Source organism: Lepisosteus oculatus, chromosome 6 (genome assembly GCF_040954835.1).
Source record: "Lepisosteus oculatus isolate fLepOcu1 chromosome 6, fLepOcu1.hap2, whole genome shotgun sequence".
Taxonomy (NCBI): Eukaryota; Metazoa; Chordata; class Actinopteri; order Semionotiformes; family Lepisosteidae; genus Lepisosteus; species Lepisosteus oculatus.
The window spans coordinates 29092000-29117973 of NC_090701.1; the positions used below are offsets into that span (position 1 = coordinate 29092000).

The 25974-nt window shown below is 40.5% G+C and overlaps 1 protein-coding gene across 8 annotated transcripts in view; it reads left to right on the top strand.

The window, feature by feature from the left end:
• LOC102697165 (alanine aminotransferase 2-like) overlaps nucleotides 1-25974 on the top strand; it is a 55444-nt gene that overhangs the window by 24530 nt on the left and 4940 nt on the right. For all 8 annotated transcript variants that reach the window (XM_006634174.3, XM_015354189.2, XM_015354191.2 and 5 more), the window contains 7 exons: nucleotides 18038-18127; nucleotides 18938-19046; nucleotides 19139-19272; nucleotides 21691-21934; nucleotides 22026-22105; nucleotides 24759-24895; nucleotides 25082-25256. In XM_006634174.3, the coding sequence (XP_006634237.2) occupies nucleotides 18038-18127; nucleotides 18938-19046; nucleotides 19139-19272; nucleotides 21691-21934; nucleotides 22026-22105; nucleotides 24759-24895; nucleotides 25082-25256 (969 nt within the window). The remainder of the gene's footprint in view (nucleotides 1-18037; nucleotides 18128-18937; nucleotides 19047-19138; nucleotides 19273-21690; nucleotides 21935-22025; nucleotides 22106-24758; nucleotides 24896-25081; nucleotides 25257-25974) is intronic.

The window sequence follows — 25974 nt, forward strand, 5'->3', positions numbered from 1 at the left end:
CAATTACAAAATTGTAGAATGTGGTGACCATCTTATTTACTGTATACTAGATTAGGAAGGACACATTTTAAACATGGATAATTTTAATATCCTTTGATTTATATTCTCTGCCTTTTACTATATATCTTAACATATTTCTTTGGTTTCCACACATTGTATAGAAAAAACAAATGTCAGCATGAGGCCGCTTCAAACTCCTATAAAAAGTTTTTTTTCCACATGCATGTAACGACCTGCGCTTGTCCATGTTAAGTGCCATCAGCCAGGTGTTTGCCCATTCTTGAATTTTGTCTACATTTGTATGGATTTTATTTGTGGTTTCTACAGCGTTTGCTACTTTGTATCAGTAGGCTTATCAGGGTCACACAGTCAGAATGCAGATCCTAAAGAAATTAGGAGCAAAAGATACTGATTCAGATCCCTGTGGTTCACCAGAATCTGGAGAATGCTCCCATTATCTATACTCCCTCTAGTAAAATTAAATTAGGGTTTATTTTAACCCCAGAAGTTGAACTTTAACTGGGGACAGAAGCTGTACTTGAAGTAACCCTGAACTTCAAGGGGTTACTTTTAGATACTTCACATTCATTCTTACTGGTATTTAATGGTTTCTTTTAATAGTGAAATGAGTTGAATGTGTTTGCAAATAGGATGTCGCCAAAAAGCTCACTGTCTGCTTTGCTAGACTGCGTTATGGCAACCCTCTAAGGTTAAAACCGTTGCAGAGAATGACTAGATGGATGAAGTTAAACACAATTTCCTTTGACATTAATATGAAATCCACTTTGTCACAAGGGGCACTCAGATGACCTGTTCCCTATGAATTGTACATACATTGTAAGGTTTTACCAGTTGGGTAAGAAAGCCAAATCAGGATGGATGATAGCTTTTTAAAGGGGTTATTTTAAGAAATTGCTACCTTGCTACCGAGGTAATATTTACTACCAAGATCTGATTTTTGTCAGACCCTGAAAGCAAAGAGAGGGTAGGCCTGATCAGCACAGGGAAGGGAGACCTCAAAGGAAAGCTGGTGGTGGACCAGACGGTGGCACTTTATCCTCTGGAACAGCCTCTGCCAAATTCACAGTCTTGTGTGGTGAACGAAGACACGGTGATGTAGGAAGTGCAATTCTTTTTTGATTTTTAGCCTGAAGTTCTGATTAGTTATTAAAGATTCCATAATAAGACCAGAGAAGTCCATAAAAGAGAATGATTTTTCATTTAACACTGATGAAACGGAGAGTACCCATTAATACAGCATTTTATTTTACGGGAGCAGTCTCGGTGAAGGAGCCCAAAACTTGGGTACAAGAGTAGTACCTATGTGGGATAGAATTCACAGCCTTGCTGTTAAAAATCCAGTGTCCCACCTAATACTCTGTTCCGCTTTAAGCTTCTGTAAGGATGGACCGTTAATGATTTTTTTAAGGGAGCGTGGATTGACAAGGGAACAGCTTTTCCTTTTGTTTTTGTGTCCTATAATGTCACTTCAGGCTGTTTCAGAACTTGCCTAACTGGTTGTGCTACATTATATAATGAGTCTGAAAACAGGACAGTGGGAGAGTTGTCTCATGTCTCGCTGTTGAATACTTTATGTTCACTGAAATGACCTACTAAAAGAAAGTTAAGAATCTCAGAAATATCTTTCATTACAAGGATAGATGGTAGAACAATGAGCAGTTTCAAGATTATGTTGCAATTACAGGGCCAATATTACTGTAGAAACATTAGATCAATTTTCTTTCATGTGGGGGGGAAACTCTTTCTGCTTTTTTAACTGTATTTAGATCTACAGTATAATACAATAAGAAGACTTGTATGCAGTGGGCTGTGAGCTCTTACCCAAGCTGAAGGTCAGATGGTCTGGGTCTTATCGTTGTGTATACAGTAACCTAATGATGTTGTTGTCATACTGATGAAAGTTTAAGCTCCTGACCAACTCTGTTCACTTAGGTTAGGAATGACTAGGGGTGATTCCGTGGCAATCGTCTGAAGCATAAAGTGAGCCCTGACCTCTGAGACTAAGATGGGAGTGTCAAATGCACAGCAAGTTCCCAGGATGTATTATACCCACAGGGACAGAGAAGTGTCACCAATACCTATAACACTCTCTGTCTCCGACTTCTCTTCTGCTCCCAGTTTGCTCATATTCCTGCTACAGTATCTTGTGTATGTAATCCTTGCAAGTTCCCTGTCCCACCTTAGTCACCATTTAATCTACTGCAGGGAGGTACAGGGTAAAAGGCATGGCTTTAACCCAGGACTTTATGATTCCCTGCAGGTGATTGGGAAGTGTGCTGAGACAGCCAAGGGCACACAAGGCTCTCTCTTTGTGAACATGAGAAGAGACTCCTGCCTTTATTCTCTCCTCTTCCTTTACTCACTCACCTCCATCTCTCACACACACCCCGCTGGTGGCACGTATAAATCCAATTTATGCCTTAAATTCAGTTTATCTTTTAGTTTAAATACTGTTTGCTAGATACATAGATAAACAGAATTTTAAGCAATAACACAGTGCATCAAGGGCAGTAATTAAAAGGCTACTACTTGGGATTAGATAGTGCTGGATTCAGTGTAAATGAAATAAAATGCAAGAAGCTTGATAATGTGGTTTGCACAGTGCTGACTGCATTGTGATCAGATAATTGCAATCTGATGATGGCTATCGCTCTGGCAATGACTGCAGATCACCAGACCACTGTGGCTGCCTGTGATCAGAGCAGAACAAGGCCCCCATCTTGTCCCCACCCCTGTCTTTCACCTCCTTCCTTTGCATCTTACCTCGGTCAGCCCTCATTTTTTCTGTGTGCGTGTTGAAAACTGGAATAACAAGGACTTTTACATTCTTTCTCCTCCTCTTCTGAAACATAAGAGGAAGTTTTAGAAATAGGTTTTCTGAAATATCAAGCTGTGAACTTCTGGAATGTTTTATGTCAAGGAAATGAGGGGTGTAATTCCCGGATCTCTAAATAACATGTTTCAACAAGCTCAGAGTGGGAAGAGCACCTACTGTTTGGAGACCTGCAGATGTAACCTCACTTTATAAAAAGGGGAAACGATAGACCTGATCATAGCACTTCCTGACCTAAATAAACAATTTAGATTGATTAGTGGCAAACGAGTTAAATATGTAGATAATGCAATAAGTGAACTGGAAAAAAGAAAAAGCAGCTGATGGAGGGCAAATTAAATTTAACATTGATAAGTACTGAGTAATCTGCGTGGAGCTTGTGCATGCTCCCTGTGTTTGTGTGGGTTTTCTCTGGGTGCTCTAGCTTCTTCAGTCCAAAGACATACTGGTATGTCAATTGGCTTCCGGGACAATTAGCCCTGATGTGCGTGTGTGTGTGTGCCCTGTGATGGACTGGCGTTGTCCAGGGTGTATCCTGCTTTGCCCCTGTTGCTTGCTGGGATAGGCTCCAGCCCCCCCACGACCCTGAATTGGATGAATCACATATTGAATTGGTGAATGGATTGAAGTGGAGTGATCTTCACTGTGAGTAATAATAATAATTGCTTATACTTATATAGCGCTTTTCTGGACACTCCACTCAAAACACTTTTACAGGTAATGGGGACTCCCCTCCACCACCAACAATGTGCAGCCCCACCTGGATGATGTGAAAGTTTTTTTAAATGGTTTGTACTTTTCTGGTCAGTGCACCACAAAAAATACAATAGAGTATGTTGTTAGAAATAAAAAGCAACAGGAATGATTAATGGTCTTGGGGTAACTACCAAGAATTGTTATAAATGGACAAAGTTAAGGTAGATGCGTGTTTTAAGGCTGTTTCAAAGGAGATTGAGAGGAGATTTGCTTAAAGTACCCAAGATGTCTTTGTTTTTAAGAGTTGTAGAATGTAGAACAGGCATCATTGTGCAGATATTTTGTACAACACTTCCCTAATATGGTTTACCAATTCTGAGACTTATTATATAATAAATAAGCTAGCAGATCTGCTTGTGCCTGGTTCCAGTTTGATTCTTACGTGCTGCTCTTTTCTCACATTTTCTCATGTAAGCCTTAGTGCATGTTTAACTGACTTTTTGGAATTGCCGTTAACTTTTAGTTCCATCTGTTTTCAAAATCTGCAGAGGACATTTTAAACTGTAGTAATGCTTACAAAAATGAACTGTCTACTTTTGTGACCGTGGTTTATTTTTTAGTAATGAGAGAATGCCCATTCCATTTGTTTGCAAAGTAGAATTTGTTGTTTAATAAACACCGAGTTATGTTATTAAAACAGTGTTGACTCACCACACTGGTTCAAACCCTATTTGTAGTTTATTATCTGATTGTAATTCTTTGCCCAGCTGGAAAGAACTGGGCAGCTGAAGACTAGTAGTTTAGGTTACTATTCATTTTGGCCTGATTCAAGACTCCCAGTGGAGCACGTTCCACAGTCTGGCCACATATGATTGTGTGTGCAGCAAACCTCCTAGATCACAACACCCCTTCTGCACCATGACTTCTTGTGACTGGCTACAGCTCAAGTTTGAGATTCTTGATGCACTGTCATGTGTAATAAAAAAAAATAGTAACCTCCAAAGGAGAGATTGAATTAAATACATATTAGCTTGCCTTTTAACTTTAAAATCTTTGTTGCAGATTACTGTGCCTTTTAAAGGACAAATGTGCATGGTTTGCAAATTAACATTTCCAGCTGTGACTCATGCTTTCTACTGTCTGTGCTTCTGTTTGTAAAGTTTCCCAGATGGGCCCGGGTTCTTTATGTAAGAATTTCAATGTAGAATTCTTTAGTCTAATTTCTAGGTCAGGTTCTGCCCTAACTTGTTCTTAACAAAATCCTTCTCGTGTGAAAGGTGCTTGAGCCCACAGGTGTTACATTTCATGAGGATAAAGTATTTTTTTTGCAGACTGCTCATGAACACAGGGGACTGAACTCTAAACAGTATTAGGACTGACATTGACTTACTGAGACCTCTATGCAGTGCTGAAATGCAGTGGCTGGAAACCAGTGCACACCATGTCCCCAGAAGCAGCAGAGCTCCTCCACTTGCCACTGTCTGTGTGGTTAGCAAAACGCATGCAGTCCAGTGCACGAGTACAGTATGTGGTGCAAACAAAGGCTTTCACCAAAGGCCTCCACTGTGAGTGAAAATTGGACCCACCTGGTTTGAGTGCCTGATTTAGTGTCTTGTGTGACTGGAATGCCACTGGAAGGAAAAAAAAGCTCTAATTTGATTGGCCCAATGGGTAATTCCACTTTCCACAATATTTACTATCAGGATATGTTTGTATCAAGGTGCGCATAGGGTGGGGGCTGTGTCTTGGCTCCTTCGGTTCTAGGAGATAGCCGGGAGAACGATGACCAAAGTTTTGCATGAAACTGTTTATCCCTATTAAGGAGAATCCTTATTATTTGTTCAGGGGATGAGCCCAGTTCAGTGTGTCAGGGTGTCCCTGGGTTTGTTGGGAATAGTTTTTTGTTTTGAAGGAAGAGAGAGGAATTTGCCAGGAATTCAGCTGTTCTGGCTTCTCCAGTAGATTACAGGAGATGATCCATGGCAGATGAAGAGTAACGGAAGGTAATTTGCCTAATACCTCTGTGAAAGGGGACTGAGGAGGCTTCTCCAAAATGGGACCTGGTATGTTATACATGTAGGAAGCTTGAGGGGTTAAGAAAGTTACATGTTGTCCTCTGGCTGTTCAAACACAAATCTGTATTAATTAAGGAGCAAGAAAGTGTTTGAACATCAAGGAGAAATGCTTAAACTTCTTTTAAGGGATTAGGAGATTGACTTGACATTTTTACTTTGTGGTGTTTGTTGGGGAGGGTGAGCAAGTGTAGACTTATCAGCACAGTAGCTGAAAAATATGGCCCGAAATGTATGTCAGGACAAATTCTCATGGAGTAACTTGGCCCTACATGTTATTTGTACAGTTCTTTTCAATGCAGGCTTTATTTCCCCTTAGAGGAAATTTGTTTTGAGGTCCAGTACTACAATATGACAAAAACACACATCACCAACAAAAAGTACAGGATGACAATGTTTCAAGAGATTAAATAATTGTTTTATATACTTAAAGAATGTTATTGAAATAGAGATGAACAATTTGTAAGGTCTGTTTCCATTACACTGAGTGGCATAGAGCAATTTGTAGAAAGTATTGCGGTTGATCTGTTTGACTCCAGCAATTTTGTTGTTTATGTTCACATCTTTTCCCAAGCTATCGCAATTTGCAGTACTGATGTTGCAGTGTTAAGTGTGAATTAACGATTTATAGAAATATGTTCTGTAAATTAGTTGCACATTAAAGAAGCTTAGCTTCCTAAGAGTTTTTTGGCCTTTTTTTCTGAATTGTCCCAAATACTAGTAATCATTGACGACTTCAGTCTTCTATAGTAGGCTGGAGAGGGGTTGCATTTATCTTAAAGTCAATGATTAGTTCTTTTGTTTTCAAAATCTTTACTTCCAAAGAGAGCATATCTCTCTATATACTGTAGGTCTTGAAATGATTAAGTAAGTTTTTAGGGTGGCAGAGGAGTATCTGTCAGGACAAATGGGTCAACTCAGAGCTGTTTAGTTTTTTGTGCTGAGCATTCCAGTGAAACCAGTCAGCAATATCTCCTCTTCATTTCCCCCAAAGCAGCACAGGTTTTGTTTTTATTGAGGGGAAACCTTTTATGTTGTTTAATCCAGCTGTGATGTAGTGATTTTTCAAAGCTTTGTGTCCAAGATGAATTAGCCCTTAGTCATCTGAAGGGATTGTAACAGTAAGAGACTTCAAATCCAGCATCTTTTTGTGAAAGAGGAGAAAAGAGATGAATACTCCTACTTAAAACTGCCATTTTGGAGTTAGAAGTGCAATCCAGCAAAGATTTTGTATTGACAACCAGAAATGTGAACTCTTGTTGCCAGAGCACAGTGGGAGAAGAGATTGTTTTCAGTGGCTGAAGTTCATTTCTGCAGAGGTTATGAAACATGAAGTTGAAGGTTTGGAATTCAATCCCTTTTACTTTCACACTTAGGAGAAAAGGTGCGAGCCTGCTCCTGTGTAGGGTCGGTGATCCAGTGCTGGGATCTTGCTTCTCTCTGTCGAGGATGGGGGAGGCATGGCACCAAATTCTCCTCTCCCTGGCATCTCTGGGCTCTCCCTTGCTCATCATTTTTTATTTCCTGAACAGGCAATGCGCGGCAACGTGTGCTTTAACACAGAGAGCTGTGAACTGCATAGGAGTTATATTCACTGAGTGGAGACAGGGTTGTTGCTGTAAAAAGACACTGCTTGGATAAAAGGTTGAAGAGACAGGAACAGGGCACTGAGTACAACATAAGATGGACACTGAGTAGCTAAGCTGCCTTTCTCTTGTTCCACAGCTAGAACCCCTAATTTCTGAAGAATCTGTTTGTATAAGAGTCTACAGCTTCTTAAGAGAGAAAGGGAATTCAAGAATATTAGGAAATGTCATTCACTTGTATAAAGCAAGGGGGAAATCAATGAAAGTCTGCCTGTTAATGCTAAACCAGTCTTTCTTACATGTGAACTCTACTCTTGGTGTGAAGAGGAAGGAAGGTCAGAGGTCTTTTTTTTTTCCCTCTTACAGGACGGCCTCAGTCTATGTCAGTTTTAACCAGTTGCTCTCTTAGGAGCTTGACCTGGGTTCCAATTGCTCTCCTCCCTGTTTGTCCATGTGCTGTTAAAACTGTTTCTCTGCTCATCTACAGCCCTCCTGGCACTCATTCGTGTTCTTTGTAAATAGGGTACTTCTGATGCTCCTCTTCATGGTGAAAGTGGCCTCGTCAAAGTGCCAGGGTGAGCAGGGGGGAGCCGGGCTTTGTGGGTGGCAGGATTAATACCCTGCTCTGTGGATTATATACCTGTATGACTTGAGCTGCCAAATTCTCTTGAGTTATATGGCAGTGAAGAGCAGCACTCTCTGTGGACCCCATGTAGAATGAGTTATAACAAGCAGCCGGGAGTGGGGGGAGGGGGGAGCAAAGTGCAGGCAGATCTGTAGAAGTCTGGCAGAAAACAGCAGGGCTATTGTGACTTGAAAATCCGAAACATGAGGAGACGCAGAGGGAGTAAAACGTTCATGGTGACTTGAACAGGACGTACAAATGTTCCTTAAAAACCCTTACAAAGCAAGAGTAAGCCTCTCCTGAGTAAGGTGAGCACTGTGCTCTTTTAACTAGTTTCCTGATAACAGGAGATCCAGCCAGGCTCTCTCTCTTATGGATTTTGCACACATTTCATCCAGTTCAAATTCAGTATTTTTGTATTTGACAGACAGTTATTTTGAAGTGGTCTGGTTTCAACATTACATTTTTTTTGTTGGAATGGTCAGTGTAGAGATGGATTCTTTAAAACTGTCCAGAACTGCCTTTGTGCAGCAAAAATGCCTCATGTACTCAAACCCTGGCTCGTGAGGTGGCTTTATGTACTTCTAAATTTATTGAACTCTGTTTGCTTAACAGCAGGATTCTGAGGTCTCTAACTTCTTTCACTAGACATTAGGACCTTGTACAGTATTTACAGAGTTTTCCAGTTTTCCCCACAATCCTTCAGCACGCATAGTACAATAATTCACCTCTGCTTGAGCATCTGAGTTAGGCCCTACATGGCATACTGTACATATGATACCACTTTTTAAATCTGCATTGTCTTATGCTTGAATCTGTGAAGTGTTATAAAGCTGGTATATCAGTGATGTATGTCTGTTGCAATGAAGCCTTTTTCTTTTAGCCAGGGCTCTGGACTTGGTAGCCTCAGCTGTCTGATCTCATCACACTACTGGTTTTGTGAAAGTCAAGAGTAGAGGAGTGAGGGCCTCCCAGCCCCATCCAGGACCCAAACAGTTTGTGCCAGGCCGGCTCTGTGCCAGGGTGAAAAACTACAGGGGCACAGCTCCGATATGTGCTGGAGTGTTGCAGCTCAGGGCTGTGACAATAAGAGCAGACAGGGAGGTACTGACAGAGTAGAGAGGGGCTATTCAGCCCTTGAACAATCGCTCTTTCTCTCGGGGCCTCTTCTGACAGAGCTGTATCCGGTTTACTCTTACTCTCGCACTGCTGCTGATGGGGGGGAACCAGGAGCAAAATACGCTTCTTATTCCTGCACTACTTCCTACAAACAAAGCGCCTGTCTCTGTACCTCGTGGTGTCATGACAACAGCAGCAGAGACGGCTCTCCTCAGTCCTGCTCATTCTGAGTCTGAAAGATCAGTTTTTGTTTTGTTTTCATGTTATGTAAATACTTTTTTTTGGTAAACATTATTCTAAAGAGCAGTATAAACTTGTAATCTAAGGACCTCAGATGTTTTTACAGAAAAAAGGTGATCTTTTTTGTGTTTTGTAAGTAGAAGTATGCTGCTGTAAACTTTGACCTTGTTTTACCTTCATTGTAGGAACTCCAAATTAATGGGCGCTTATTTATTTCAGTATTACAGAATGTAAATAAAGGAGCCTCTAGGATGTTTTGTGAGAGTGGGTATTTTTTCCTTGACAGAGCAGCGAATGGAGATTTAAGGTGGTTGACGCTGCTTGCTCCATATTCGTCGGTAAAAAAAAAAAGCCATCTATACCTGAAGAATAAGCAGACTGATGAGGTCATTTTCTGAACTCTGAACTGTCTGGATGGGTGTGTGACTATTACACTCTCGCCTTATTGGCTGAGAGTGGAGAGACACCCCTGGGTCTGGTGAACAAAGAAGCAAAGAAGGGGGGAGAGTTGTGGCAGTTTTAAGTTTAACTTGGAAATAGACAGTCCTGCTTTTTTTTGGAATGTTGAGATCACTCCAAGTTACTGAACTGCTTAATTATATAACTGTAATTGCCTGCTCACCCTGCAAGCTCCAGCTCTTTCTTTCCCTAGGATTAATCCTGAAGATGTATTTTTCATAAGAACACCATCTCAAAGCCCTTTGCCAAGTTTGCCTAATAAATTACACCACTGAAGTAATATGTACAGCATATAAAAATTTATTCTGATTGACATTAGATATAAAGTAAATGAAAATTACATTGAAGTGTTAGCTTGGCTGATTCATATTTCAATTGTTACTGCAAGTCTTCTGAAAGCTGGAAGCAAAAAGTAATACATATGACACCTGGGGATCCATAGGAATGATCGGTTAGAATACAGTGTAAAGGTGATATTGGTACATCTTCACTTAGCCCTGTATATCTCATGGTGATATGAGATATAAGTACAGTATTGGGTTATTGTTAGACAAAGGAAGAGTTCAGTACAGTGAAGGGCAGCGTGTAATAGATGAGATCAGTGGTTCTCAGTCATGGTTTTGTACAATTCCTGTGTCTGCTTTCTGTTTTTTGGAACAGATCTTAAAACTTTTTTTGGGGGGGAGGTGTTAACAAGTTAACTGTAATCCAGAAAGCTTTGTCTTTATTGTAGCTGGGGAGCATGAGACCTGGGTATTGCACTAGTTTTTGTTACCTGTTTCTCAGGATGACTTAATTGTAGGTTTAAGCAATGAGAGGATTTCTGCAGTTTTATGGAGTCTCCAATGTTCGACTACCATTGCATAAGCAATTTCCTTTTTAGGAATCAGCCGTATAATGTACTTATAGATGCGCAAAGTTAAGTTTTCTACAGTTTACATCTGGTTCATTGGACACATTTTAAATACTGAGCAGCTCATCTTTTTCATTTGAGTGACACTGTTCCTTGAGTGAAAATGCGGAGCTAAACTGTTATGAAAAGACCAGGTACTGATGTTGAGTTAGGGATCAATATACAGAAATAGACATGATTTTGAGATATGTAGATCCCTGCCTGGTTGCTATTGGCATGATTGGTGGTGGCCTATAAGAGAAAAGTTCAGAGTTCAGGTACAGGGCAGCCTTCCTGCTCAGAGATGCTTTGAGGAAGTCCAGTGTTTCCGTTCCTGCATGTCAAGCTGGAGTGGGATTTTCCACACAGGGCTAGGGTTACAATGTCTGTACGTGAACAAGCTGGCTTTTGGCAAGACTGGCATTTTCTTCTGACTTCTTGAATCCAGTAAGAGAATGTATGACACCAGCCTGTCAAAGAGCTATGTAGCCATGTTGAGGAAGCTGATAGCCTGGCTTCTTTCAAGAAACAGCTGCTTGGGAACCTTGAATCAATTACCAGACAGTTTAAGTAGGCTGAATGGCTACTTAAATTTTACAAATTTTGTTTGTAATCTCTGTTCCTATGAAACAACTGCAGCCAGCTGCACAGAGAGTGGTAGAATGTCCCATTGCGGTCTGACCAGAGGCTGATTAATGCTCATTGGACAAAGTGCTCCAAGCTGACTTTGTAACTTTGTAATGTTTTGACAGGGTGTTGCATTTCATACTGAAAAAAGGATATGGGAGTATAGAACAAGGCACGCAGCCATGTTGTTAGTTGTTAATATTTTGTGATTTGCATTGGAGTTTCTTTTATGCATAATCACATGTTTAAATTGTATGTATAGCACAGTATACAGCACACAATAGCTGGAAAGCTCATGACTGCAATGCACTACCATATCAAGAGGAAGTAAAAAACCCTTCTATAGTAGCCATATCTCCTCACAGATCTAGCTGGGGTGTTAAAAATAGTTTGCAGTCTATAATCCTCTACGTGCAGCTGACCAGGATGTGCACTGGTGCTCATTTCAGTGAGGTAAAGACTCCTAGTAGCCCTGACCACTTTCTTGCTCCCAACAGGGCACTGTTGGTGAAAGAGCCATGCCCCTTTCCCAATCAGAATAATTGAGTCTGTTTCTGATTTGTTTCTCCCAAGCAAGTATTCGAGACTACAGACCAGCACATGCCTCTAGCTGGCTTTTATTTACTTTCAGAGATGTGATTCTGACCTTGAATAAGTAGAATCTGTGTTTTTGAAATTACAGCATTCTCCTTCCATGTCTTGCTACCGAGCTGTAAATTTTATTTCAGATGTAGAGATGGGGCTGGTCTCGGTAACAGGCCCATCTGGTATCCATTTGAACTGTCTGTTTCTTAATGCTAAGGGCAGTGTGGACACTGTTGACCTGGCTTATAGAAGGAGTGTCAGTGAGGGCTTCCTCTTCACCTCTGCTTGTATCCACTGTCTCCAACTCTGGCAGTCGGGTTTTGTGTTTGTAAATCCTTCAACCGGATATACAGAAAGAAAGAGAGCCTAAGGCAAAGGTGGGGTGTTTACATAGTGTGTTTGTAGTGTCCTAGAGCAGTGGTTCTCAAACTTTTTGGACCAACTACCACCCCTAATCCAACCAAAGCATCCAAGTACCACCTACAAGTCATCATCCCATAGGAACCCCAGAAATTCTCAATGACCAACATGAGCGCGCGTGCACACACACTCACACATACATATAATAAATATTATAATAATTAACTTTATTTTATATAGCGCCTTTAAAGGTGGCTTCTCAAAGTGTTTTACAGAAAAAAAAACATTAACAACAACTAATAAAAAAGCACCATTTCAGTGAGAGGGGTGAGCCTGTTTAGTTGAGCAAAGCAGATGTGAATTAATTTTTCAAGCCTTAATACAATTCACAACAGAGTCTAACAGATATTAAATCGTCAAGCATTTTCTTGACGGCAAAGGTCTCGCGGTGGATGTTGTAATGCGTACATTCATTTCTGGAGCAACCTAATTCGTGCAACTACACCGTTATGTCGGCTTGTCATTGCTCTAACACCGTCTGTACAAACTCAGATGCATTTTATCCAGTCGAGGCCATTCTCTTCGATAAATTCATTCAGAAGCTGAAATATGTGCTCTCCTGTAGTTCCTGTTGATAGCGATTTACAGAACAGAAAGTCTTCATGTGACATGCCCTCAATCTCGTATCTAATGTAAATGAGCAAATTGGCCAAATCGACTACAGACTCATCTAATTGCAGTGAAAAACATCTGCTCATCTTAAGGCGCTCTATCAGTGTACTTTTGATATAATCCTTCATTTCAACAATTCTATGAATGACTGTGTATTTCAGGGGGAGGGGGGCAGCAGGTCGAGCTGTTTAGCATTTTTTTCTCTACACATAATACGCGTCAGCTCTTTTGCCAACGGTAAATAAGGTTCTTCAAAAATAGTGTACCTTACCTGCTTTAACAATACGCAAGCTTGCATTTTTCCGCGTTTCCGTTTTTATTTCCGTATTTATTTAAAGTTTTTTTTCATGCGCATGGGAGCGAAACACGGAGACGCTCAGTATATTTTTCTCAAATTAGAACAGTTCTTAAATATTTTTCCGTTATTACGCTTTCGTGTGCTGACAAGATTACCTGCGTTCGTAGCACGCATTTCTATGCATTCCTGTGTTTAGAACGTTGGCATTGTTCCAAAATCACGCACATTTTCCTTTCTCCCTATTTGCTGGAGATACAGATGCAGCCATTCAAAATGGGTGAGGTATTTCGCGGCATACCGCGACACGCCCACCGGGGTATCACGCAGTTCACGTGTGTCACATGACTAACTATCCGGTGTCGCCTTGTAAAACCGCCAGGGGGAGCTTAACCTCTCATTTACAGCATTTGAGCCTTTAATTTTGAACTGTGTATTACAGCATGTTAATCATCAGTCATTAAAATGTTGGTATATTTTATGAAAGCAAGATTGCTCAGTTGGACAAAACTACACAACCTACCTTTATCAGAAATATTTATGCATCAAAGCCTTTACTGAAGATATTACTAATAGTATTAATAATGAATTACTTTGGACAAGCTGTATACTCAAAGTATAATTTCTTTAGCACATTTGTACAAGCACTTGGAATCTGTCCAAGCCATACTTTGTCAGGCATTTTGTTTTACTTCAACGGGCATAAAAACTTCCTTGCTTTTAACAGGGCGTTTCATAATTTCTAACTACGAAAATGATTTAAAATGCGACACCTATCATTCAACTAGAGCTTAAAATATCACAAGGATCCTCAAGAGTGTGCCAGGCCACCACAGCGTCACACCACACAGCTGCCAGCGCACCTCACCGTGCCAGGCCACCACTGCGTCACAACACACAGCTGCCAGTGCACCTCTACATACCCGACCACCACTGCATCACACAGCTGCCAGCGCACCTCACCGTGCCAGGCCACCACTGCATCATACAGCTGCCAGGGCACCTCACCGTGTCAGGCCACCACTGCGTCACACATATTTCATGGATATTATGGAATATAATGGATGGATATCTTAGTTATCTTTCTAGTTCACAGGTTTGCATGCATAATTTAATTTTGAAAGCCACTGAGACATCAGGTACTTCTGTTGTATTTATGAAAAAGAAACAAAACAAAAAACATACTAACAACTGTGCCATCCTACTCCTTAGTTAATACATTTTATTATTCATAAACAGTTAACATTGTTAGCAAAATATTTTGAATTATATTTAACCCTATTTTTTCTTTAGTTTTGTATTTAACTTATTATATGATAGTCAGACTTAATGTATATTTGAACAATGAAAATATATTTTTACAAGATTTTACATTAAGCACTTAAAATTAATATGGTTAATAATAGTAAATTGTAACATGCTGTAACAAGATCGGTTAAACTGCGAAGAAAATGCTTTCAGAGAAAATGTTTCAGGTGTGAAGAACATAGATCTCCAATGCAATTTCAACCAAACCTGTTCCCACACACCCTGCCCCCACTACCATTAGAATATACACAAACATTTTAGCGTTTCATTCTGAGTAGAAGACCCTCACACCTGAAGAGTGCTGGCTGTGACGAATTAAACCGGTTTTACAGGTTTCAATCACAGACCATGTGACATGGGAGTCAGGAAACTAACACACAGCGCCACCGGATTTGATAACGCTATAAAAACGCTATAAAATAATGTGACTTGGCACAGAACAAGTTTACAGCACAGTACAAAAATAAATGCTGACCATGACTTTAGAAGCATAAATTGCCTTACACTCAATTTAAACACAAGCTGTCTTTAGCCCTCTAAGCTGGTTCATACAGAAATGTAGAGATCCAGGCTCAGAACACACACCTTCATTAGCGAATACATATGCAGGACAACTAGAGAAGACGTTTTACAGAGGATGGATTTTTAGAAACATCCCATCAGTGACATCACTGAAGTCAACTCCTAGGTACTGTAACTGTCGTGTGGATAGTTTCACAAGAATTAGACAAAGGTTTAAGCATCGCTTGTTCTAGATAAAACTGCAAAAAAAAACCAACAACCAATAATGTACTTCTTTGCGGCTCTGTTTGCCCAAATCATATATTCACAACGTGAAATCAAGAAAATAATATTACGTAACCAAAATCCGCAATATGGAAACAGAACCTGTGTAATTGTTGATAGATGTACTCGTAACATTTTTTCAAGACGAACTACAACATTTAAAAAATGACTTGTATGTAATTGATATCTCTAATCAATCCACGGGTCCCAGCACAAAACGAAACTAAAACGCATACCGTTCCGCACTTCTTATTAGTTGCTCAAAAGTAATTTGACCGTATGAAATGCATAATATAAACCTAGAAACATATACGTGAGCAGTACTTAAGCACTGTAGTATCGGTGTTAAGACATACCTCTCAAATACTGTAAATCAAGTTAAAAATATCTCAAGACCGATTCTGGTCATAATGAAACCATGTTTCGTGTATGTTTTCTTTTTCATCTTGAAATAACTCAATTCTAAATACCTTTTTCACTGTTAACATCTTGCAGCAACTCTGCAACAAAATATACACCCTGACAGTTCATCCTGCTACCAACATTAAATAAAACAAATCTTAAGATTTCTATATTTATGTCTTTATTTAGTGGTTTCATTAGTGACAAAGGCTAAACTTTCTTGGAAAAATGTATTTTTTGTGTTGCGGAAAAAACTGACTTGCTTTAACAAAATATGTTTACAAATCCTTTCACCTGGCATTTTCGTAGTTAGAAATTATGGAACGCTCTGTTAAAAGCAAGGAGTTTTTATGTCCGTTGCAGTTCTTTTGCAACATGAATATAATTATATCGTTATTAATTTCTTGAGATACGCGATTCCATATTATATTCCCTTTTAATCAAATTCTAAAAGTATGCTTGTTGACTCCGGTATCACGTTAGTTAAAGACTTCGAAGCTTACAATGTTTAGGGAGAAATGGAATACTGGTGTGTATTTTTTTCTTTAAAGTACCAAGACAAGCTATATACTGTATGTTTATGTTCCAAAATTAATATCGTTTATGGCCTTCACACGCGTTACAGTATGCTCCTATTCTTTTTATGCTCAGCTACTAAGATTTCCCTTCAGTGGTAAAATTCAATATCTACAACGGGCACAGTAAAGACATTTACAGTAAGTCTTTTTTCGACAGACCAACGGACCACGAGTGCCCCTGTCGGGCAACCAATCACGCACCGCGGTATTTTGCGTCATCGCGCGTCGCGATGCACGACGCCGTTGCCAATAACCTCCGGTACGTGTCTGTACCGCGCACTTTGAATGGCTGCATCTGTACAGTAGCTTTTTTTAAATACAATTGGTCACTTGCATCTGTAGCACGCATTCCTTAAGAGTGGTATAGAATTACAGAGTATCTCTTGTGTCCACTGAAGTATTAGCGCGCACTGTATCGTAGTACGTAGGCTGCGTATTCGACACATATTAAAATACAAAATATGAAAACCCGTCCCGATTTTTCAGCGCACACGACACAGTTCCAGGGTCATTTGGCGTACCACTTGGCGGCACTCCACGTACCACTACCGGTACGTGTACCACGGTTTGAGAACCACTGTCCTAGAGCATAGCTTTATGTCAGTAGCTGACATGTATTGTATCCTTTCAAACTTGTTCTAAAGCACTGACATCTAAAATGTTATATGTAGCAATCTAGCTAATCTGTGGATCAATGCAATAGCAGCACAGTTCTTCAGTTGTCCTGTGTCTCAAATGTGGTGAACCAGAGGTTAAATGTGTTACGTATTAATGCATTTACAAAGGAATTAGACCTCAGCTGTTACTCTAAATGGATAAAGAGCAAATATGGGCTTTTTGAATTCTACTGCAGATTAAAGTCTAGTGTAAAACAATTACCATTCCAGCAATGTGATCTTAATTATTTACTTTGTGCATGTTTATCCTTTAGACCACCTGTTAGACTGTACTCTCTGACCTGTTGCATCATGGGACTGTTTCTGTGATCTCCAGGACAGTACTGACCTTTGTATTCTGTGCAGCAGTCAGTCAACCTCCAAGGGGGAGAGACCCTGGTAATGAGTGGCTCCAGCTGTGTGAGAGGTCTAGGAGGGAGGAGGGGGATGGTGTGCTCTTACAAATAGAGCCGAGACTGTCCAGCCTGCAAAGTTGATTAAGAACAAACCAGACTAAAGTACCCGGCCCTTGGGATACATTGGAAGGCTTTGTTTTCCTGATAAAATCCACATTCCAAGCGATAAGAATAATCTTAGCCTGAATTATCAGACCAGAAATGGACCAATGCTGAGCAAACCCCATTGAGAGAGGGGAAAGTGACCTCTTTTGTCCTGTTAAAAATTCATTCAGGGCATGGCAGTATATTACTCCGTATTATTATGGAATACAAGTAAGAAAAAAGTATCAGCCCCTGCACATACAATTTTCTAAAATGGGAGGAAATAAAACTGCTAGTGTTGCTCCCTGCTTAGAGTGTACTGAGAAAGTGTTAATCTCTCCTGTTATGGTTACTTGAGAGGACAGGAAGGAAGAATGGGACAGTTTTAGAGACATTGAATGAGGAAGAGGGTAATACAGAACAGACAGAGCTGAAGATGTTCGTAAATAATAGGTATCCCTATAAATTCTGCCAATATGTTTAATCTTTAAAACTCTGTTTTCTTTAAACCAGCATTGGAATGTTTGAGAACAAACTGGTCCTTGTAAACTGAGTGAACTTAATTCAGGAACAGGTATTCCTGAGGAGAGAGGGTCTGAGGGTTTGATCCAGGCCTTCACCACTATGAATTCTCTGTTGAACACTTTCCTGCACTGTACTGTTTGTCATGTTTGCACTTGTGCAGACTGAAGCTTTGCCTAAAGTCTCTGTGTACCTTCTTTCAGGGTGCGAAGAAGCCCTTTTCAGAGGTCATTAAGGCCAATATTGGAGATGCCCACGCCATGGGCCAGAAACCAATCACCTTTCTCAGACAGGTATGCCCAGAGTCATTACAAGCACACAGGTCATGATATCCTCCTGTCAGGGTACAAAGGTCTCTAGTCTGGTCTTAGTGTCCAGTGTTGTGGGGAGAGGAGACTGGGGAGGGCTGAGTTCTTGAATACAGCCCTCATGGGTAGCAAGGTTTAGAAGGTGTGAATAAAACATCCCTTGAATTAGACCCTGGAGAAAAGGTTGAGGTTAATTCTGTGGATAAATAGTTCACCATATTACAGAGAGATTGGGTAGTTTAGAAGTCATAGGAAAAAAATAGAATTATTGGCCTGTATTGCTGCACCCATTCAAGACGGTGTAACTTCCTGTAAGAAACAGGACTGGTCAGACACTTGACATTCAGACTGATCATTTGGATCTTTGCACAATAAAATGCCGAGCATACTGGCCTGAGCTGTACAGATATCAGTAGTCAGAATTATACATTAACAGTATGTCATGGTCAAAGAGTGTCTGCTGGATTTCACGGGGGGCTGAGATGTCAGCTACTTTGATTAAGCAGTAGTAATAACTGATTTTCGGGGTCTTCATGTTATTTCAGGTTGCTCTTGAAGACCATTTTAAATGTAGGGTTTGAGGTTTAAAAGAATGGCTAAAACTCCGGTTGGCACTGTTCAGCTGAGGTTTAAAGACTCAAGTAGCTGACATTGTAGTAGGATGAGGCACCAGCATGCACTAGGGTTGCATGGGTCTGGAGTGGGTGGCACTGCACACAAGTGTAACTTGGAGTAAATTCCCCCTCTCCATTTTCTTGTTCTCTTTTACTGTATTGTCTTCTGTCTATCTCTCAGGTCCTCGCTCTCTGTTCCTATCCGGATCTCCTGAACGAAGACCATTTCCCAGACGATGCCAAGCTGCGTGCGCGCCGCATTTTACAGGCCTGTGGAGGAGGCAGCATCGGTGAGCACACCCTCCTTTTGCTGGGGCATTCCCTGGGTGGTCACTGTGCTGCGTGGTGACCATGGTTCTCTCTCTCTCTCTCTCTCTCTCAGGGGCATACAGTATGAGTCAGGGGTTGGAGTGCGTGCGCCAAGACGTGGCGCGGTACATTGAGCGGAGAGATGGCGGGATCCGCTCCGACCCCAGCAACATCTACCTCTCCACCGGCGCCAGCGACGCCATTGTGGTACAGTACCCTTCTGTCCGCATGTTGATTTTCCAGCACTCTGACCTCTGTCTGATCCTCTTTTGCATTCTGCTAATTGCTTGTTTGTCAGGCATTGTCTTCGTGGCTGTGATTCTGTATTCCCCTAGTCTCCCTTACATATTTGTGCATCTATATTCCTAATCTGGTTATTTTTCATAATACAATTAGAAAACTGCATTAGAATTTTTAACATTTGTTTGGTAAATGCATAATATGCTTCTTGTAATATTCTTGAATTATCCTGTTGTTGGAGAAAGTTTTCCCTGCTTCCCCTTAAAAGACAGTCAGGAGTCCATCTCATAAGTTAAAAAAAGTTTTTATTTCATGGGCATGGGAGCAAAACACACAGAGATCCTCAGTGTATATTTTTAGAGGTAATTTAACAAGAACAGTCCTTTAATATTTTTTTGTTATCTATCATGCTTCCCTTTGTTTACAAGAATTGCATTGTTCCAAAATCACGTACATCGTCCTACCTTCCTATGTGCTAAAGATAACTTTTTAATACAATTGGTTACTTAGGTTTGTAGCACACATTCCTATATAACGGCATACAATTGCATAGTAGCCCTTGTGTCCAGCATTCTTCCAATCCAGTTCTGAATGTCCACCTTATAAAATATTGCGTCTTCTGCAGGAAAAGTTCATAGAGACTCTCTCAACACTGTAATTTCAGAGATGAGTGGGCTGCATTTATTGACCACTCCCATTTAATAAAAGTACATCTAAACTGCTGGGGAAATAAGTACCAAGAGTAATGAAGAGGTGTACTATTTCCTCCCAAATACGGAAATAATGCATATCACAGTTTTATTCCAGCTTTCTTGAAAAAAACAGAAATGCCGCCTTGTTCTCCTAGGATAAGGCTCATTCCACTTGGTGACCCTTCTGTTTCCCTCCATTCCAGAACTTTAATACAACCTGCTTTTTACTTGCTTTACAAGGTCCTACCACTGATCAGTTGAACCATTAAGAAGCTGGTTGTAGCATACGTCTGGAATGGAGTGAGTTGGAAGACATGCCCTAGTGTATCCACTTCCCTTCTTCATGTCACCTTGAGCAATTGTTATTTAAGAACTGTTCTGAATGTGCTTGATAAGGTTCCATGTGAAAGATTTGTTACGCTCAGTAAGGATAGTTTTGTATAGACCTTGGCAATATATTAGCAATGTATTGGTTTACGCTTGGTAAAGCTGTTTGAATTAAAAATAAAAAAATTGTTATAAGTTGAAAATAGACATGTATGGATATGCCTTGAATGAAATGGGAAGCTTGTCAAAATGGACTGTTAAAACTAAAGTTTAATCTTTTTTATCTTCAGTCTCATTCTTCTTTCTAGGGCCATGTCCCAGTATGCATACTTGCAGTCTGTTGCCTTAATATGCGCATTCTCACTCAGGTTTGCAAGAGCTTAGGGCATCCCATGTCTAATTTGGGTTTCACAAGGGTGCTTGTGGGTGTCCTTCTCTGACGTCTGCATCAGAGCTGACTTCTCCGATGGGAATTACCCCAAATTCCTCGTGAAATGGTGACATGTTCATGTTCTAATCTGTTAAAGAGGAGAGACATTGCCATGGAAAATAAAATGTAACTTTTTTTACCTTTTAAAAATCTCATTTTTTTATAAATACAAAATTATTAGACTACTTCAGATTCAAATGTATTCTAGGTTCAAAGTGTTGACATTAAGCTATTATTTCATCACACCATTTCAACTGATGAATATTCATTTACCTACGTTATTTTGTACACGGAATGACGAAGTGTTTAATAGTACAGAGCTGTGAGATATTCACGTTGTTTAGTTTACTTTGCCCACTTTCACTCAATCTTGTTTATTGTGAATGTTCCTCATACTTTCATTTTTGTAGTGGGACAGATGAGATTAAATGTATGTAATTGTACAAAGCTTTGAATAAAAGGAGAACATTATTGCCAGGTTTTCCTTATTTAGTTTAACAAAAGCTCAACATGAATGAACACATTATATCACAACTTTTGTGAAGGGACAGACATGATGACATTTAAGCTTGTCAAACTCAGAATTGGGGAAAAAAAAAGAAATTCTCGTCAATGTGCAATTAGCCACTGGAAAAGAAGCTGCGCGAAAGCAGCAGCAACAACAGAAAGCATTTCGACAGTGAGTTTTTTTAACCAACGAATAATATCATGAGGTATCCCATTACCCTTTTTATAACGGTGCGCCCTTGAATGCTTGTGCACTTTAAGTCCACACTTTCTCTACAACACAGAAGTGTGAACCTGAAGGAAGGGCTTAGTGTGGCATTTAGGAAATGGCCTAGTTTTCCTTTTGCCCTCTCTTTCATGCTCTGGCTCTCACGCTGGATCACCCTCCTTTTCCATTTTGTCCCATACATCCATCTCTGCGTCCTCCAGACGATGCTGAAGCTCCTCGTGTCGGGTGAGGGGTCCACTCGGACGGGAGTGATGATCTCCATTCCACAGTATCCGCTGTACTCTGCTGCCCTGGCAGAGCTGGGTGCCGTACAAATCAACTACTACTTGAATGAGGAGCAGTGCTGGAGCCTGGACGTTTCTGAGCTTCGCCAAGCTCTCACCGCTGCCCGCAAGCACTGCCGCCCGCGGGCACTCTGCATTATCAACCCTGGCAACCCCACCGGTATGCACAGATAAACCCACACATATAACAATTATGGAGTGTTTGGTTTTCATGTTGTTCACGTTGTCTTCCTCCTTCTGTCTTGCTGCAGGCCAGGTTCAGAGTAAGAAGTGCATTGAGGATGTGATCCGATTCGCTGCTGAGGAGCGTCTCTTCCTGATGGCTGATGAGGTATGGTGTTGATGTGACTAAGGTGGTTCCCATGGCAGCAATCAGGAGCTCATGGAGGACAAAATGTGGTCACATTAATAGCTAAAGCTATTCTACATACGCTTTTCTACAATTCCATCCCTTCCACACATACACTATCTAAACTAAAGTTTGTTCTTCGGGTACTATTACATATACTTTTATACAAAGTGACTTACATTTGTAACCATTCAGGTGGGTAGCTGCAGTAGTCTGCAAAGGAACTAGTAATAGGTTTATTCCATGCTGAAGAGAGAAGAAAGAAAACACAACGTTTTGGCTGTGAAGCCTTCTTCAGGTGTGAGAAAGACAGGGCAGACAGCAACCATTAATATAGCTGGGCCTGTCAGCACAGTAGCACCAAAATCCATTTAGGATCTGAACCTACATCCAACCAGTAATTAATCTGAAATTTTGCAGGTACTCCATGTTCTTCAGAGTCAGCTGTTTGATTGTATCGAATGGATTCTCCTTATAGTTTAAAGCAGAATCTGTAACTGTAGTGTGGCTAAAGAACTAAGTAAACATTGTGCTGCTGGTCTGAAGCAGAGGTTGTTGTTACCTGATTGTGTATCCTAGGTATCTAGAAGGCTTCCTTGATGTAGATGCAAGCCCACATCCTATGTTGTCAGCAAAGCACCAGATTTACCAGTTCATTTGCTGTCAGTAATGATACAGGCGGCTCATTAGTCTCTAGTGATGATCACACGTGGCAGACAGGCTCATGTGGCCTGCAGACCAGGCTCCTTGTGTCATGAGGCAGTGACATGCAGAGGTGTGTGAGACATGCCAGTGTGAAATCCCAATTGTCTCCCATGTTTACACCATTGGAGTAAGTTCAGATGTTGAGGAAGCTCCTGACAAGTCACTGAGGTCTCCTCTTGTAGCCACGCTAGTCATAATTATAGGCAACCAGGTCCAGCTTTTTATTACATAACCCTATCCATGCAGGGATGTTATTTCCCTAATTTCACATGGTTCATGTTTGTGTGAAAGCCCTTATTTTCAGTATAACTGGGGGAGACTATGCAGGTTTTTCCATTTTTGTAACAGTGTTTTGTACAGTGCCCTTCCTCCAAAAGTACTGTGACGAGTTCAAATTAGTCCATTATAGCTGTATGCTCATGATATTGTGATTTCAAATCGCAAGATGAATGAGAGAAAAGCAGAGAATATAGCCTTTTACCTATGGGTATTTTTATTCAAAAATGTTTTTCTAATACAACAGCAGCATGGTTGAGGTCTTTTAAAACTGCTTCTGAAGTTTTTCCACTTGAATTATTAAACACCAACATGAAGACCAGAGAACTTACTATGACGGAAAAGAAGGCCATTTTGAAAATGAGGGAAAGGAAAATGACCATCAGAGAAAAATTGATAAGACTCTTGGCATTGCAAAATCGACAATCTGGAATGTTCTTAAGAAAAAGGAAACAACTGGAGGAGTCAAGAATAGAATGTCAACAGGGTGTCCAAGGAACAAATACAGTGGAGGACGGAAAAATATTTCAAAGTAGAAAGAATATCCCCCAATTTTCTGAGTGGGGAAAAAAAATCTCAAGTACCACAATTTGCAGAAGACTTCAAGAAAAAGTCAGAATATGTATTGCAAGGTGTAAGACCCTCATCAGCAAAAGGGCTTGATTGAAATTTACAGAGATGAACTACAGGTTCTGGAACATGCTTTTATGGACAGAAGAGCCCAAAATAAATTTATCAAAGAGATGAAAAGGCTAATGTGTGGAGAAAAACAGAACAGCCAATGACCATAAGCATACCAATTCTTCTGTAAAGCATGGTGGAGAGACCATCATGGCTTGAGCACGTATGGAACAGGCTCAATGGTCTTTATTGAGGTCTTAAGTGAAGATGGCAGCAGTAGGATGAATTCAGAGATGTACAAACAGATCTTGTCTATAAATGTATGAAAAAATGGCATCAGATATTGGCAGTTCATTATGTTTCGGGTCATTGTTGCATACTGCACGCTTAACATAGGAGTTCTTCAGACATAAGAAGTGGAACATTGTAAACTGGCCAAGTCAATTACTAGATCTGAATCTAATTGAGCATATATTTCATTTGTTCAAAAGGAGACTAAAGGCAGTAACCCTGACCAACAAGCAATAACTTAAACAGGCTGCAGTTAAAGCCTGGCAAACCATCTCAAGTAAAGAAACAGTCTGGTGATGTCAGTGTAATGGAGGCTTCATGCAGTTGTTGCAAGCAAGGAATTTGTAACAAAATACTGACTTTTTTCACTTCTTTAATTTGTTTTTAAGTGTCCCAGTACTTATGGTCACATCAATTTGGGGGGACTGGACACATACAGTATGCTTGAGTTGAAAAATGATAAATGTGTTTGCAAAACACATTCTAAAAATAAAAGTTGACTTTCTGATCTCTGACTCGGTAAAATTGTTTTATGTGAATTTCAATTTCTTGTGTATACAACAGGGAAACGCCAATGTAAGGCACTGTATATGTAAAAATAATTCATATTCATTATTTTTCATAATTTATGATGAGATATTGTGGAAGACCTTCAGTATATGTAAGCATAAATGCACTTTTGTTTTATTTGCTGACTTTATCCACTTCCTTTCCCTTTTGCCTCCATTCCTCTCAACACCAGGTATACCAGGACAATATTTATGCAGAGGGCTGCAAATTTCACTCTTTCAAGAAGGTGCTGTTTGAGATGGGCCCCGAGTTCTCCAACACTGTGGAACTGGCCTCCTTCCATTCCACCTCCAAGTGCTACATGGGAGAGTGAGTGAGCATTTCTAGAGATGCTGAAGATCGACGGGCATACAAATTCAAATGCACAAGAGTCCAGGTCTGCTGATTTCTGAATTTGTGGATCAGTGGACATAACTGTGAATGGCACTGTAAAAGACTGTAGTGGTGGCTCTCGGCCCGTCTCTCATCAGTCACGTTTGCCTGTTTGTGTTGCAGGTGTGGTTTCCGAGGTGGCTATATGGAAGTGATTAACCTGGACCCTGCAGTAAAGGCCCAGCTACTTAAGCTGGTGTCAGTGCGGTTGTGTCCTCCCGTGCCAGGACAAGCCCTGATGGATCTGGTTGTAAACCCTCCCCAGGAAGGAGAGCCCTCTCACCCACAGTTCATCAAGGTCAGTATCCAGACTGCGGTCCTGTGTTCCTCAGAACTCGCACAATGTGTGCATTGAAATGATGCACTGCCCATCTGCCTGACTCAAGACCCTGTTACTCTTCAAATGCGTTTTATGTGGTGAATCTTTCTAATCTGTTTCTAAGAGAGGTTTGTGACACAATTATAGACAAAAACAGTAAATTGGTAATTTCTTGATAGGTCTTAATTTGAACAGTAGTTACATTTTGTACAGAATTAGGCTGAGCATATGATTCCATCTTTACTGTAACAGTTTGATGAGACTTTAATTATATAAATATTTTATAAATATTAAGATTTATTTGAATTGCCAGTTGTGCTTCTCACATCTTAGCTCACAGCTATGAACCTCACAACTACACACAGGGGAGAATGAAATTGGAGACTCCTTTGAGCCATTCATTCTTTAACAAGCACTGCAAGAATTTGGGAGACTCTCAACAATTGAGAGTCCTGGCTGACTAATCCCCTGAAACATTTGTGTTGCCTTGAACAGTTAACCAGTGACACACAACCCAGGGTTGAACCTGTGATGAGATCAGCCTCCTGTTGTGCGAGTGCTTTTACTGAGGCCACTCATAATTTACTTTAAAACTGAACTGAAAAGATCCTTCCAATAAATCAGTAATAATGTTAAACTTTTCACACATATAGTCTGATCATTGGCGGGATGAAAGTCAACATCTGGTTAGCATTAT